Source organism: Tubulanus polymorphus, chromosome 1 (assembly GCF_964204645.1).
Source record: "Tubulanus polymorphus chromosome 1, tnTubPoly1.2, whole genome shotgun sequence".
NCBI lineage: Eukaryota > Metazoa > Nemertea > Palaeonemertea > Tubulaniformes > Tubulanidae > Tubulanus > Tubulanus polymorphus.
The window spans coordinates 2,951,648-2,969,123 of record NC_134025.1 but is presented as its reverse complement, the minus strand read 5'-3'; the positions used below and the strand labels follow the sequence as shown (position 1 = coordinate 2,969,123).

Below are 17,476 nucleotides of genomic sequence, written 5' to 3'. Positions count from 1 at the left end.
TTCGATTTTATAAGGTTCGTTTGTTTGGAGAATGTTCCGTTCTGCTTGACTCTACCAGAAAATTACGCAGTATTTTCGGAGGCGGAGAATATCGTATTGTTCCTTGCTGCAACTTCACAAATTTCTGAGACCCTCTTTAGTTTCCTATTGCTGCGGTATACGTCCAACTTTTAGAAGACACAGCGAGACCCAGAGAAAATCAGAGGTCATCTTTTTATAGACCAGTTAGATCTGTGTTGTCCTTTCTGAGGCTAGTCAATATATTCTCATAGATTTCTATCAGTTTTCGTGAATGCCTTCTATAAAATGTTCCCGTTATCTGATGGCAGTTTCTAAGCCCGGCGTTTTATGCAAATTAGTCATCTGTCAGAAGGTCATGCGGAGTCGTGTAGAAAGAACCAAACTGATCCGAAATGTTGCGTGATCTGGACTAATTTGTCCGTGTCAATCTCAGCAGTAGACAAACTGATATGACAGCGATCATATTTTAAAGTTGTTTTCCATTATTTGTTTGCATCGGCAATTCAGTTTTCATTTTCATTTTCACCACAGAAGCCGCATTTTTGCGTGCAGTGTTAAATGGATACCTTTTATGACGGGCTGAAAATTGTGGGGAATTTTCAACGCCATTTCTCCGCGGCGCGCGGACATCAAGGAAAAAACAATTCTGCTGGCATTGAAAATAATTACTAACTGGATAAAAATTCGTGTTACATATGTAGTTTCTCGACGATTAACCGGGCGTCGAAGGGGAACATATTTTGTGCTTTTTTCCTCACAGACTGTATAGTTATCACCGGGATTGTGCTACGATGAACATGGATAGCTTCATAATCAATTACAACATGCGAGCCGCGGATTACTGCGGCTACGTTTCTCTGTTTTAATCACGTTATAGAGGTGAATTATAGGAAACCTGTTTCGCCGACAAAATCTATGAGATATCCCCAAAGCAGCTTATACAATCTACCAGCATTTATCTCTTAATCAAATTCGAAATTTTCTCTCGATACAAGTGATGATAACTAACGTAGCATGTTGATTAGAATATCCGACCTCAGACTTATTTCTTCAATTAAAACCCGCCGATATTCTACAAACTATTTCATTTAAAACATATCCTATTCTTTTTTACTACATTTTCAATAGATCTTTTCTATTCCCAGATGTGGCGAAGACCTATTTTGATGGCCATCAGCCATAAATCCCCAGCAAGAGGTCTATATGTGATTATCAAAAGATGGCACTTTTTGTTTCGTATTTTATTTCATGATTTTTATATTGTGACAATGAGTAGAAGAATGGCGACTGGCAATAAGTTGCAGCAGGCTCCACTGATCTGTACTGCCATCATCGAGAAATCTGTGGATGTGTTTGTTCTTTTATGCTCTCGAAATCAGTGTTTTCTACCAACAGATGTACGAAATGACTTATTTTATTATACACATTGCATTGTCTAAAAGAAATACTGTTCAACCCGGGAGAAAATGGTTTACAATTGAAAGATTTTCTCAAATATGTGGCCAATGTTCTCCTGCTTGATTACTGAGCAAATAGACGACAAAATCAAATTTCACCCATGAAATAGGACACCTATTACATTAGAAAAAAAGTACTTCATACAGTAGCCAAGTGTATAGCCATTCTTGAAAACAGAGCCACATCGATATTTTTCTCTGCTTTGCTTCGAGGCCATGAAATGTAATCAGTCCTCAGTGTCAACTGTGACAATAGCGCTGGACACTAAATGAGGCCGTAAATTTAAGAGATCTATTGATTATATGGGTGTTGGCAGATCAAACGTCTGGTTTGTCTTTTATTTTGTAAAATAGTCCGGGTACTTGAAATAGGATTATGTAGATCTGATATATATCTCATCATTATGGCAGTAGTATACCCCAAAAGCCTCATTACTGCGCCGAGGTATCAAACCTCATTTTGCTAGTAAAATGAACATGACGCAGTATCTGCTAAGCCGATCTGTCTGTGACAATTAACTGCTACAGAAAAATGGATGAAATGTGCAATTCTTTCAACAAGCGTTTGCCCTAAAGGCAAACAACTAGCTCAGTAGAGAGTTCAGTTATTGTTTTGCGATTGAATATATGCATGGAAATGAGAGATTGAAAAATACAATCCGAGAAATATTAGCATTTTTAGAATTTCAATGTTATCAGAAAAAGCTTTTGATAATTGATTACTTTATAGACAGAAATCATTTACTATTATGGAAATCTCATTTCAGCATGACTTCTGCCGCACAAAGAGGATGTATTTTTCACTATTTCTGTTTTCTGATCGGATCTACTGAAATTTTGTGTAAATACCGCACAGTTTTTCAGATGTGATTAACAATCTATCCTGCTATTTTTTCTTTCTCTGCAACCACGTTCATACTACCGACATTTCAATCATTCCCTGCCGATGTTTCTAAAATATTCATAAGACACACCTTGTAATTTTCCTGCCTATTTTTCGAGGTTCCATGATTAATTGATCCGCGCATGGACGACTGGCTCCATAAAAATACGGAGAGACTATTCTTCACTATACCTGTAGACAGGTTTACTAGTGTGAATTATTAATGCTAGGGCTGATTAATTTTCACTGCTGAATTTAAGCTTCTATCAGTATGACTTATTTACAACCATGACGATACACAATCATACCGGTTAGTTAACCTTTCTAAGCTCACGCCCTTTCAAAAGTTCGTCCTCGGACTCAATGTAGAAAAAATGAACTATTGTATTTAATCCGAAAGCCATCGAAGTATCTAGAGATGAAAACAGTGTTTGTAAACAGGTTGTGTCTGCAGCCTGTCTGAATATTGTGTACCCTATCCCTGTCCTTCCCGCACACGATATGCTACCCTCATGTATCTACTGAGAACCTGCAGATGAACCAACATCTCACATTTCTAACTGTACAGCAGAAGCAGCTGTCACCATTGTCACCAGAAAGGTAATTGGCTGCAATTTTGGAAGTTCTATTTTAGTGTTCGGATAGCTGTCGAAGCCACTATTCAGCTTCTGATTAGAATGTCTATCGTTGGACTTGTGACGAGAGTCAATAGCTACCTACCATTTCAAGATATCTATCGTATTCGACAATGCGTTGCAAATCACCTGCTGGGAAAATTTGTCGGAGATGCTGTTAAATTAAATTCGAATGTATGGACAGACTTCTGAGAAGACACAGAACTATTGGGATGAGGCTGAATTAGGTGCTAAGGCTCCATTATCCGTTAAGAGGATAATTAGGGATAGATGGAAGGAACAGCCGAAATTTGACCATCGGATGTCATTGTTATCCTCTACAAAAGGCGGGTCAGTTATTAGTGTCACAGCTTTGTTGATATTATATCAGTTTGGTCATCTGACAGGAGATATCCCGCTGATCTGTGATGAAGGAATTGGTCCATCCGATTCCTCCCTCGGCTTCCTCTTCAGCTGGGTACTAACCACGTACTACCTCCCCACAAAACTAATCAACTCCATGATTATCTAACATCACTTATATATACATGTACAAACTACAGTATTTTTCTTCAATATTTCCCATTCCTGAATTCAAAGAAAACCTTCAGATTCCGTGCTTATAAATCCCATTTCAACTGAGTGGTTGCTGAGGTCATTGCTATGGTTTTAATCCTTTAATCACTGTAAATTAAATCTTAATCCTTTAATTCTCCCGAATCTTTAAGAATGTTGGTTTCAATACATCCTAATAGCGATAACACTGACATAACATGATCCAGGTTTTATTTAAAAGTTGATTTAACTGAAAAATATTACAATATTTTGTAAATATTTCGCATATAGTATGCAATATATACGCGTAATGTTAGTAATTTGAAATTCTGTTTAATCCGGCATATGATCCGTATTATTCACCGCAAAACCGCAGTGAGATTGTCGTTTAATTGGAATTCAGACTCCCCAGAGTATGATAAAATTGTCACAAATCGTCACTGATTAATTCATACGCCTGTCACTGTCTATCTGCGCTGGACTACGACTTTAATTGGTTTATTTATGATGTGTTATCCCAAGCTTCACACAGACATTTTCACAGATGCGAACCGCAGTCCTGTCGCGTTGCGATATTTCTCAAAATTGAAGGTGCTATTAAAGAAAACCCCTCGAGACGACCACAATCATTATTATCTATTGGACTGTGCGTAGAAGAAATTACTTCATGTATGTGTTTTATTGTTTAAGATGGGCGGAATTAAAGCTGATTGCGGCAAACATCAAGGGACAAGACAAACTTTCAGACTATTATTATCAGTACAAAAACGAATCAGAAATATTTTCTTGAGCAGTTGTTTATTTCGACGTTTCGACTTTATCCTGACAGTCATCAGTATTCCTGAAGATGACTATTAAGATATTGCTGATACGTTGAAATATATACTCGCTCAACGAACACCTTTACGACTTTCTCATATCATAATATTGTGAGATTTTATCATACATTGTTACAGCACTGACAGAGTGTTTCAGACTTACCGGGTATAGTCTATAGTAAATGTGTATAGCCCGAAGCAGGCAACAACTTTCACGAAATCAAATAACTTTCATGTTTATAATAATATATGTATATTTACTAGCTGTATTGATCGCGTTTATGATTTCATATATTTTAGAAGTTATAGATTAGCATTTTTCAGTAGTACGGCAATAAAATACCAAAAATACATCAAAGCATCGAGTGCCAACGCCTTAATGTAGAGTGATAATATCATTTGAAATATGATGATAGAAATATTCAATACATATCACAAATTTGATAACCAGTATTTGCCTTGGGTTCATATGTATCTCGGGTTAAATCTTTATAGTGTATCATTTTTGGATTTGAATGGATGTGCTTGTAAACTTCGTTGAATATTGCCGGATAAAACAATCTTGATTGCCATTCTTCTACCATAAAAATCAGTGGAAATAGAAGACTGGATGAATTCATCATCGATGAAAAACCGTGTAGAGAACGGTTATCACGATGTCGAATGACTGATGTCTGATTGTAGAGTACTGCTATGTAATTGACGTGGGTTTGACTCATCGAGAAGCGCAAGCAATCAGAACGAACATCGGAATCTTTTCTCGATTGTCGATATATAAAAGGTGTTAATTACGATGAAAAGTTATTTCGCATCTTTGATTATGGCTATGATTTTGGTCAATTAGCCGTGGCGGCCTTTTATGCAATAGACGATTGCCCTTAAACATCATCTACTGCCATATCATCCATAAATGTATCTTTTACGAGCAAGAACTTAGTTCTACATGTTTTTTTTTTAAATATATTTTCAGCGTGAAGCCACCTATGAAAGATCCTCCTAAGAGCAACCCGAGTAAACGACACCGGGAACGATTGAACGGCGAACTCGATACTTTAGCGAGTCTGCTGCCATTCGAACAGAGTATCATCTCAAAACTAGACAAACTGTCTATCCTCCGACTCAGTGTCAGCTACCTCCGCACTAAAGCATATTTCCAAGGTAATAATCGTAATGATAATTATTTCCTAGAATTAATCTTTAATGTTTTATTTCCATATAAACATTCTGTTAACTATGATGCAAATACGAGTCGTGATCCCACAAGCGTTTTTGACCCGGGACAAATTAGGCCCGTACCACATTAAACCCTGGCCAAGCGTTCAGACTGGTGTCAAATGGGTCAAAAACGTCGGATCAGGTCAGTGCCAAATTTTCAGCACGGGTCAAATTATTCCGTGCGGATGCCGGACGTGACTCACCTCACTTGCCACAGCTGCATCGTCATGATGGCTGAATGATTTACGTGTGAAGGGCATGATTCGGGTCTGGTCCGGGCCAGTTTGACCTGGGCCAAATTTTCTACGCATAATCGCGGCTGTATAAGCACCAGAAACGTATATGATACACGATCGTATACTGTCGTTACAATGTTTGGCTGTGAATATCCGATTTGCGGCCATTTCGACAAACTTCAGGTTGTGTATCGATAAATGCAGGTTGTTATATTCGCCACGCTGAGTTATGGAGTTAGAGATAATGATTTATTCATACACTGACTCAATCAAAAGAATTGTTATACTTTTGATAGTAGACCCATCATATAATGCAGTTTATGGATTTCATAGCTTTTAGTTCTATCATTTGCGCGTTTTTTGTTTCCCCCGATATGCTACTGGATTCACGCTGGCAACAAAAGCGTCAGGATAGAAAAAAAGCTTTTTTTTCAAAAATTCATTTAGGATCGAATTTGACAGTTTTGTAGAATTATTGACTCGTAGAGGCCGCGACCCGTCGAGTAAATGGTGCTCACATATATGTGACTATCTTATCGAATTTGACATAGAAATTTACCACTGGGGAACGATAATCCATATTTGTCGGGAGATTTTCGTGGGAAGCGCTGACTTGGCTAATTGTCTTTAAGGACACTCGGGAAAGACAATGTATGGATTTGTATTGATAATATCACTCATGCGTTTTGCTTGTAAATTCATGGTTCAGTAAGCTGACATTACGAGTCATCCTTTCTTATTTATCCTCTATTTTCACCGTATAGCATCAGTAAAGCTACGCGCGAAGCTCTTTTTCTTTCTAGTATTGTATCTATTACTTTCTCAGTTCTGTCTCGTGCTGGGCTCAATTGACTGTATTTGAGAGGTTATTGTGACTTTTACTCTAACACTAATCATGCCCCTGAGGCTCGGTGGAGGCGGGTCAAAGTAAATCGCATTATTGGATCCAATAGCGCGAGTTAACATTATCAAAAGTGATCCCGTTAAGCAAAAAATCGTTGTGTATTTTCTGTATAGTGCCCACAGTTGGTAAAACAGAGCAGGCCATCGCGTCACTGATCCTGCTGTGACGACACTTGCAGTATTCCCATCATTTAAATAAAGAATTCTGTAACATCTCTTTCCTTGTCTAAACACGGCTAAACTATTATTTCTATATCGTGTTTTCATACTGACGTTTTTGTTACTGTAAATAGTCTCCTTTCTTAATTAATTCTTGTTGCTGTAGAATGTTTGTTTCGCGGGTTCATGCGGTTAAATATTATTTTGTTCTGTTAAGTAATGACTATACAATAATGTTGTTACATGAAACAGGTGTATTCTTCCCTGGACGCCGAGCATGAGAAAAAACCCATATTTCAAATGAATTAGGCCTATTCTTTGTAGCATCTCCGCGTATAAAACGTATCAACACTGAGTCGTTGTTTGTATAATTTCTTGGTTTTCAGCTCATTTTATATAAACAACATTGTGCGATATTTCATTAATGTTGGTTCATTGACAATACGGTATTTGTACCGTGTATCAATGAATAAAGCTGTTATTATTGTCTACAATAATACGATGTTGCTTATTAGATTTCTCTTGTTTGTCGACTGTGGTTCGGTGTTTTTTCGTTCGATAAACAGCCACGGAACAACGGAATCAATCAGTAATGCGCCGCCGATGAGTTATCTGATTCTTCGATTTGAACGCCAGCGAACGATTCTCTATTTCTTCCTCATTTATATTTATTCCAGCGTCAAATTTTTCATTGTCGTTTCGTGAGATGGGGTAAAACTGAACTATGACCGAGGTGCATCGTGGGTATAATTTCCGGATAATTAATTCACCGGGGGGTCCATTATTGACACGAGTAGGACCCTCTTATTCCGATGCGTAAAAACTGATTTCTGCAATATCGTATCGGTAAATTTTCTATTTACATTACATTATGTTCATCGGCTTCGTTTCGCCGAAACGTAGGGAGCAAAAAATAAGATATGCCCATGAGTCACCAATCAAACAATATCAGAATTTACTATAATTCCAATGTAAAGAATCAGCTGGTATCGAATTGAGCTTCCTTTTAAACTGCAGGAAAATGATTCAATCTTTGTTATATAGTGTACGATGATAATTCTATAATTACGGATAGTATTTGTCAGTCGATTTTATGTTCAGAAGAACAGGAATGTGTTTCCTTAGGATGAATCCGTAAAAAAATAGTCTTTTTGTACTAGTCTACCGGTTGAAAAGAGGAGAAAAAATCAAAAGCTCGCTTCGGCTTTGTGTCAAGTGTTTTGAATTGGCTCTTGAAATTTTGTTGAGTGCAGGACAAACATTATGGTTAGAATAATGAGTCTCCAAGCAACCGGTCTTTAGTAAAGAAAAAATCGTGAACGCTTTTGTAAGATTTCAATAAAGGGAGAAGTCAAGAGGACTTCCTTGTGCATACTACTGTGGTATACTAAAATGTTTCGGAAGTTGAAGACGTTTTAACGTGGATTCTAATAGATTTCTCAGAAGCGCTTTGTATCTACAATAACCTGCTATGGTAAGGGAGATGTAGTGATTTCTCATCATGAATTTCAGTAAGGCTTATTTGTGAAATATGCCTCTTTGGGACAAGGCTACATTTGATCTTGTTCATCTTCTAGAATATTCCTAATGCACAGTTTTTCAAGCGGTGTTATTTGATAACCAGTATTGACTGCGATTGTGAGTTTTTTTTCTTATTTCATTATTTGGTATTACATTCAATACGGAGTCAATAGCTTAAATACGATACGTTTCAGAATAAATGGATGCTAATTTCTGTAGCACTTTGGTTGTTTGATTTTCAGCTTAAAGCCGATTATGTTTCACAGCATTATATCAAATTCAATTGTTCGTTTTAAATGGAATTATAATTCAGAATATTCTCTGACTGTTACATTTTTCAACCATGCTGCTTCGTTACCTGAGGCAAAACAGCCATTTTTGTTGCAGAAAAGTTGACATTAGTACAGGAAATATCTGCATCGTTCAAATACGAATAGAATAGGTATTTGGGTGAGTATTCACATCTTAGGTAGAGAGAGAGAGTTTAAGTAACCAAAAATCCGTAGAAGCGATAACAATATAAATCTCATTTTCTAATGAATATAAAACAGTTTGTTAACACGAAGGTTTTATGGATCATACCTCTCATCAGGTGAGTGAGATCCCCTCATCAGATGAGGTGATATTCCCTCATCAGATGAGGTGATATCAACTCACTCATCAAGTGAAATTCATGTGGATCAAATGAGTTAAACTACAGATTTCTATGAAATAAGGGCACAAGTGCTCGGTTCCAAACTAATCGTATCTTTGAAACTACGATAAATCCATGCGTGATATAGTTGAGTCCATTTGAGATATAATTTAGCGGGCGTCTTTTACATTAACAACTCTCATATTAACTCGTTTTAACCGGTATGATGTTATTGGTTATAGATGAAATGAATTATCTCCAGTTGATATTGGACAGTTAATGAATCGAGTAAACTTTCAAATGGACTGAATTAGACTTGTTTCATGTTGAATCTAATTATAAACCGCATCGCTTTTACGTCATCATTACTTATTAATCAAATATGGGAGGTGCATTGAAATGAAACTTTCGTATATTTGATTATTATAATATACGAATGTATTTGATATTCAAATGTTGTGAATAAAGTGTTTATTCGGTTGCGATGCATTCGGAATAAAATGGACGCATTGTACATTCATTTCGTACAAAATTAAGCGCGCGGGCGCTGTCTGAATATTTCTCATGATACATTTATCCGCGGTGGTTTACTATAATGAAATGTTTCAAAGCAGTCGAAAGGTGAACTTAATTAAATAATATCACAGCTATTCAGTAACGAGCATTGGCTGTAAGCCTATTTAAATCCGGGACAGTAAAACCTAACAGGAATTGTGTCTGGTGATCGGACTCGGGTGTTATTGAGTTCAGGTTCGGTACATTACGCCGCGAAGAACTAACTCCACTTTTGTGATGTCAGTTTTCATCCGAAATAATCCACGAATAAAAGAGATATAATTCACGTCGTGTACGCTGGAATGATCATCTCAAGTCAGACGGAATGTCATCGGATTCTTAGCTCCTCCCATCTCATTTACCGGAAAAGTATTACGCTAGTAACTGTCTAACGAGAGCAAACAGATAATCGAATGATACTCATGCACGCTGTCAACTTGAATCTGGAGTAATAGTGATATTTATCACCTCTACTAAATTCTCTTTACCCCGCACCTTCTTTTCGACTTCTATAAATTGCTTGTTCACACACACAACAAGAAAATGATTTTCTGATAGTAGTATCTCTGGGCTTGATTTGGATAATCTGCTTTCACTATCCAGGAAATCTTTATTGAAAATATCTTATCGGTTTTAGAACTTGCTTGAGTGATTTTTACGTTTCTCACATACCCATTTCTAATCTATGGCGCGATGTTAATTTCAAATATCATTCGTTGAAATTGTTTCGCGATTACAACAGTTCACATGGAGACCTCCTTATAACTGCCGGCGTAGGCTATGATTAGGGATCACTTAACAGGAGTCTCCAGTCGATTGCTCACGAAGATTACTGCAGGAAGTCTGCATTTTCTGGCATTTATGAACGACTGCAGCCCATAATGGCTTTTGTGTGTTTTGCCAACGATGGCTGATTTGAGAGTTAATTGACGTAAAAATGCCTACATCACGTTGTTGATAACTTGGCCCTTTGCCTTCCAGATTAGATAATGGTTTCGACACAAAAAAACAACTACGTTGACATTTCTTGGGTGCATTTCTTAATTGCTAACTTGATCGTTGACTGATATTAATTTCACTGCTCAGTTTTGATATCCTGTAAAAGATCGGTTACTACCTTACTTCCTCGTGTATACGCAACATGGACGATTATTGAGAGGAAATGAAGATAAATTTAGGTTTTCACTTGTCATTTAGTGAAAAGGTGAAGTAAATGTGCAAGTAATAATTTTTCACGTATATTTATCTTGAGCCTGGAAAACCGTATTTTATGCGCCAGTGCTAGATTGGTCAATTCTGTTCTTTGTATTGATAAGTCTCATCCATCATATCTGCTAGAACTGTATAAATTGTTTGTATATATGTTATGTATATGGCGAGGTTTGTATATCCAGTCAGATAGCGCTCGAGAGATGCAGAGACAAGTATTGGAATAAATTCTGGTTTGCATGACAGTAGGTGTCAAGATTGAGTTGCTTTGGGGAACTGCTATGTGTCAAACATGCGACGTTCGCTATCGTTATTTTCATAGGACAGATATTGTTTTTCAATCAAGCTGCATTTATACGCAGAAACGAGACGTTCATGTGCCAAATAAGATGTTTGTCGACAGTAAATGTGTCCTGGAAAAGTTCTTTATGGCATTCTATCGATTCTGAACGGTTCATAATGCACTCGTAATGATTTTTAGGTTCCCGCGAAATGACAGATTTGCATGCAACGCCAATAGACAAATCTCGGATTTCTTACACCTCATGAATAGATGCTAATATTACAGCTTTCGTAAAAAAAAGTCTTCCTCATATCGATAAGACAACAGTATCGCACATCTGAGAGGATGGCGAGAATTTAAAGTGATAAACGGTGAGGATGATGCTGAAATAAGAAATTATTTCAATTAAAAGTTTACTCGGTATATGCCGTCGCCGTGGTTCTCAGATGGAAATCGACGACACTCTTGAGAGCTGGCGGAAAAAATTGACCCATGTGCTAATGCAGAGAAGACATCCTGTCACGCAATCTTGTCAATTAAGTCAGTTTCCTTTAGCGCAAATTGAATAAGTTCACAAACTCAGAAATACTCTAAAGCTGATACCAGAATTTTCATGAAGACTTTTTTGTATCAATTTATCCTTAGCGATCATTAAATTCTGAAAGCTGAGCTCTTATTTTGAAAGAGTTTCACTTCTGACACTGGTGTGAAGTTCATTAATTCTCTGTTCTTCAGTTCTCGTGATATTTTCAATAACGGGATATCCACAGATATTATTATCACAGTCTACGTGACAATTATTAAAACCTGATTTGATATTTTGTTCTGATGATGGGATATACTATTTTTTCTTTCTAATAATAAACCTATTAGACACCTGACAAATTGGTATTTTATATCGCATTAGATTCACATACAATAATTCAAACTGTATTGCAAGTATTTTCATTGTCAGTTTGGTATTACACATGTACGTCATTATTTGATTTACGGTCAATGATGCAGTTATTATGTGCTTTTGATGGATGTGGGATTTTTGATCATTGACTTTTTAAGCGTTAGAGTGCAGAACTGACATTGTCACAGATTCCCGATTTGAGAATGGTATCATTAACCTGTCTTGACTTCAGGATATCAGTAAAAGTAATCAAATATCCTAATGTCATCAGTTACTGTAGCATTTTGGCGAACAATTCCATTAAATCCAAATGAGAATCCATCAGAGCTATTTACGCATTTGCACTCCTTTGCGATGTTTATGGCTGTACGCCATTATCTGTCTCGTTTACTTATTTGTTCGGTATTTTGATCATCAGTTGTGCATTTTATGTTCTTCCATCTAGTGTTTCGCCATAAAGAGCCTGAGTGCTGCCTTTCGAGATTTTATGGTCTAATTTTCAGCAAATATCATTCCATCTCGTTTATGCTATCATGTCTATATATCTGAAATAGCTGAGTGCTGAAAAATCCCTTCTGGCACGCACACTTTCCGAGCAACGTTGACTAATTGCCTTACAAAATATTTGCTGGTCTTGTGATCCGCTGCAAGACTCATCTCTTTTTTGTGAAAGAATCCGAAAAAAGAGAGAAATTACCAGCGTATTACGTAATTTGATGAAAGATAGCATCTTATCGATGGATAAGAGATTTGAGGTCAAGTGAAGAAGACGTCCGATTTAAAGTTGTATCCGATGACATATCGATGTACTGACCAATAGCAGTTAGTCTCTATGCTTCATTATCAGCTCATAAATACTGATTCAAGTTTCGTAGCTAGGAGATTTGATAAATAATTCAGATGTTCTCCTATACACATGATCATTATAGATTACTTCACCAATAAGAACTATCCCTGATTGTTCGGGATTTGTGCATACTCTAATGGCCACATTATCCTCCATAACTCAAGTAATATGAGCAATATTCCAATCAACTCGACTTCTATCGGCTTATGTGGTTTCCAGTTTGTCTTTGTCTATTTTCGTCGTCGTTTTATCCTGTAAATTGTGATAAAAGTAAATAAAAAGAGCTTATGCGATAAATCGTTATATAAATGCATATGAGACATCATCCGAATCTGACGTAAATTTTCATGTTTGTCTTGCATGTTCGGAGGGTGTTTTGCATGTTGTCGTGAAAGTAGACAATATTTACAAATTGCCACCATTCAAAGTAAGTGATAGTAGTAGTACTGCATCAGAAGAGGCATTGAAGCAAGTTTTACAGTATGGTTGCGGAACATGCTCAGCCCTCACGCAATATACAATCATATTATTGCATTCGTTTAGGTAATTAATACAAGTATTTGTTTGCTAATTATGTTTAGCATGACATGTACTGACGACTGGTGGATCTTCAGCTCCAGTCGCATGCAACGTAAACATGAAACTTAAATGTCGGAATCGCGTCATGTGAAACTTGGTTAGGATTGAATCTAAAGCTTGATTTCTAATTCACCTGATTGCCTCGAGAATCGTGCTTTAAAATTAGATTTTATTGAAAATACACTAAAGGAGGATCAGTTTCTCAATTCTACATATTTATCATTTTTGATAAACCTTCACAACTATTCTAGAGAATATTCTAGCAGAATGAGAACTGTATAAAGCTGATAGTTTTAACACCCATGCATCACTGTCGTGTCAGGTTGCATGTGAGACCGCATTAGTTTTACGGGGATTCAATTTTCTGAAAATTGGGTTTTGTCTCGGTTTTATTAGCTGGCAAATTTAACCTCGCCATAAAGATACAACAAAGCAATTAGCCAGGGTCAGCTCTGTTTGAAAATAATTAATAAATTTATGGCTGCTCCTTCAGCACGTGTTTTAAATGTTTCTCTGATGGTTTGCTACCAGAGACGCGATAGCAAGATGGATGCTAAATCAAATTATCCCGAAAATTAAGTTTGGATGAGTCTAGTTTTGTGAAAATAGAGTGTCGTTCCTGAGGGATGTAGCCAGACACCGACTGTCATTAATTCATCTACTGATGCCGCTGTCAATGTACGCTGAAATTTAACCATTAATACAAATGTGGCGGAATTTTTTTCTCCACAAACTCTGAACTTTGTAAACTGAAGAATTGCTGGGGATTTTTAAACCCTTTTCTAATCCCAGTAGTCATATCACTTTAGAGTTTTGATGCAAATATTTCTACAAAGCAATCATTCAAATTAGCAAAACTGTATTTTCAACTTGGCTACGACATAATGTCAATACCCAATTGGTGTTTTACATGTATATGATGTGACCTACGACATCTGTAGCCTGTAAGTTACAGGGGGCTCCGTTACATTGATTTATTTCTAAATGGAAATTGGCTGCAGCCAACTGACGCATGAGAAAGGAACACGCTCACTTTACTAGTCATGCAATCTTAAAAATCTCTTCTTCCATCGTTTATTTCTGTTTAAATCTAAGTTTTTCACGTTGTTTAACAAAAATTATCTATCGTCATTTCCTGGAATTTGACCTTTCTGTAGGGACATTCCGTACGATTGCGGAAACTGAATAGTTTCATGATTTGTTAATCATCTTTTTTTTCTGTGTGTGTTACTGGGTGCATGCATTTTATTAATGAACTAGCATCGATTAAGCGATAGTTAATATAGTTGATCTCAGTATTTGAGAGAGGGAAACAAATGAAGGATTATCGAAATGGCTTCTTTCTAAATCATTCTGATGAAGAGATTGTAAATTGTTCATCGGGTCCACTCGACCTATGACTTAATCAAATAGAAGAATACATTAATGTGATTGGTGTGAATGTATCTTAATGGTTTACAGCGTATGTTTTGTGACGATGACAATAAGCGAATGAAAATCTGTTGGCGCTTAATCCGCTTGTGAGCAGGTTCTTTAACAGCGGATTATGGAAGTTGCAATGTGTGCGGATATAATCGACGCATGTGCGACTTGACACGAATCAAAAGAAAAAAATGCTAGAAAGTTATCAACCTGCATCAATGATGCGGGCACAGTTTGCCGGCGGAACAACAAAAAAATGCTTACTTTCAATGCGCTCTCAGAGAACTGGATACAGACGCTTTGGTAAACATTGAAAAAATTATATTTGCTCATTTTCGAGCATAAATCGAGTTGATGTTGATATTTTCCATGACCGATCATTGATATGTGGCCAGTAGTATTTACGGCTATTATTTTTGTAGACCATAGGAACTTTTTTTTGTGGACTAATGTACCGTAGTTTCTGGCTGCACAGAAACAATGCTACTTGTCACAAATGACTACGGTCGAAAAATAAATGACTGTTCGCCTCGAGGGAAAGCCGGTCGCCAACATCACTGGGATTTAATAACTCCTCCAGACTGACGGCATTTCGACACAATAGCAGCCGTAGCCGGGAATAGCTCTTTGCATTAGAATACTTCGGGAATTGTGATGATTTCGGTATCAAAAAAATCCATTCACTGTCGCTTTATTTTATTGGTAAATATATAAACATTGTTGATGGGAAGTAAGTCCATTAGGGGAACGCAAATTCTTTCCATCATATTCCACATTCGCAACTAGAACGTTCTAAATTTAGTCCAATTAAGAACGGACCAAGCGATTACATTTAAAACTTTTAGCGAAACGTCCGTTCTAAATTGGATTCGTGGAATTTTAGAATAAACTAATTGGGATTGACCAAAACGAACAATCCAGGTTCATTCTAAATTCTAGAACTGTCTCTAATTCTGTGTGTGCGTGAATAGAAACTTAGTGTTCCATCTTGCTGGACTAGTGACGGCCCGAAAATCCGTGTGAACACACAAAATTGATTTGACTCGTTCTAAATTGGTCCGGTACGGACTAACTTGCCACAGCGTGAACGCGGCTATAGCGAACTTTTTCTCCACTACCTCATGATGAGTTTTAATTGCATCTTTGATGTCGATCCGTAGTTCAAAGAATCGTTGCTTTTGGCGAAAGAAGTCGGCAATCAGCGTAAACACCCAGAATCAAATGTTTGAAACTTACGCGAACCACAAATGTGTCCTAATTGACCGTTGGTTGGCACGTCTGGTCGATTTGCCTGTGATTACGATCGTCGCCGAGGGGTCCCGAGTCTTCACGACCATATTTAATTATTAGCTATCAGGTTACAGCTTCCTTTTGTCCATTCTTACCCCGCTGTCACTTTTGTTGTCATCGTTGAAAATTGCTGAAATTATCCGGCTGTCATAATTTTGGTAGTTTTTAAGGATTATGTTACATACATCCCGGCCATCAATGGATCGAGGTTCTTGTTTCCTGAACTTTTAATGATGGATATTCGCGATGCCGCTAATTTCAATTTTTCAACATCGAGATCTTATCGGCGGAACATCTTCTTAAAATGGCTTAATTCCCGTCTTGACATCTTGTCAAATAAAATATTAATTTGATTAGTTTATTGTATTTCAGGCTTTTAGCGTGAAATTAGATTAAAAATTTGTATCGAATTTACGAATTTGTCGTGTATTTTCGCATTGGTTTCGTGTGTTCGATTTTTTTTTGGTTTTCCTATAAATGTGTGACCGATCTTTCTATGATATGTGCGTGCTTGCATGTGCATTTCAGAAGTAGCTCAGGGCTATCTGACACTAAATCATAATTAGGAAACATTATCAAATACAGACCGACATTTTCAATACAGTTATGAGTATTATTTTTGCACCGGTTTATAACGTATTGTAAAATAGAGATGCAAACATCACCAGATCCGTTCATTGTCTGATACTGATTGCGTGACGACGTTTTAGGAAGTTCTGTTCAACTCGGTGAAATCAAATCCAAATAACTTGCCGTAGATTTTTATACATCGGGGGCTAAACACAGAAACAACTCTTTACAACGTCGCTTTGATGTGAAGATTCGGTTCAGATTTGGAAATAGCGAATGATGAATTGTGTATCGATTGAAATACTAGATTGAAAATGGAAAATAATGAGCACGGAATGCGACAGTCATACTACTAATATCTCTTCATGTAAAAGTCGAAACATTCTTCTCAAAATCTAATTGTTATGAGGAATATACGAGGAATTCAAGCTGTTCTTGTGTCCATATCAGATTTCATAAAAACAATATAAAAATGTATATATATATAGTTGACAGCTTACTCGGTAGCTATTGGTTCCTTCATCTGGCAAAACATGTCGCGTGGAATTCCTTTCATTACGGAACAAGCATGAATTACTCGTATCGATGATGATAATGTCATTATATTATTGTTTTACAGCTGTGCTTCATGATAGATATGGTTTGGATAGTCATTTAACTACAAGAAGTCATCTTTATCCCGAACCTGGGTTCTCTGAAGGCGACAGTTTACTACAGGTATATAATAGTTTATATATCAGATTGTGAGTTTTTTTCATCTTAATGATATCAATATCGTAGAATAAAGTAGTTAAAATTGTTGTTTTT

The 17,476-nt window shown here is 36.8% G+C and overlaps 1 protein-coding gene across 1 annotated transcript in view; it reads left to right on the top strand.

The window, feature by feature from the left end:
* LOC141912623 (uncharacterized) overlaps window positions 1-17,476 on the top strand; it is a 31,334-nt gene that overhangs the window by 5,787 nt on the left and 8,071 nt on the right. Inside the window, exons 2-3 of the mRNA XM_074803930.1 lie at window positions 5,319-5,506; window positions 17,289-17,386. Coding sequence (XP_074660031.1) covers window positions 5,319-5,506; window positions 17,289-17,386 — 286 coding nt within the window. The remainder of the gene's footprint in view (window positions 1-5,318; window positions 5,507-17,288; window positions 17,387-17,476) is intronic.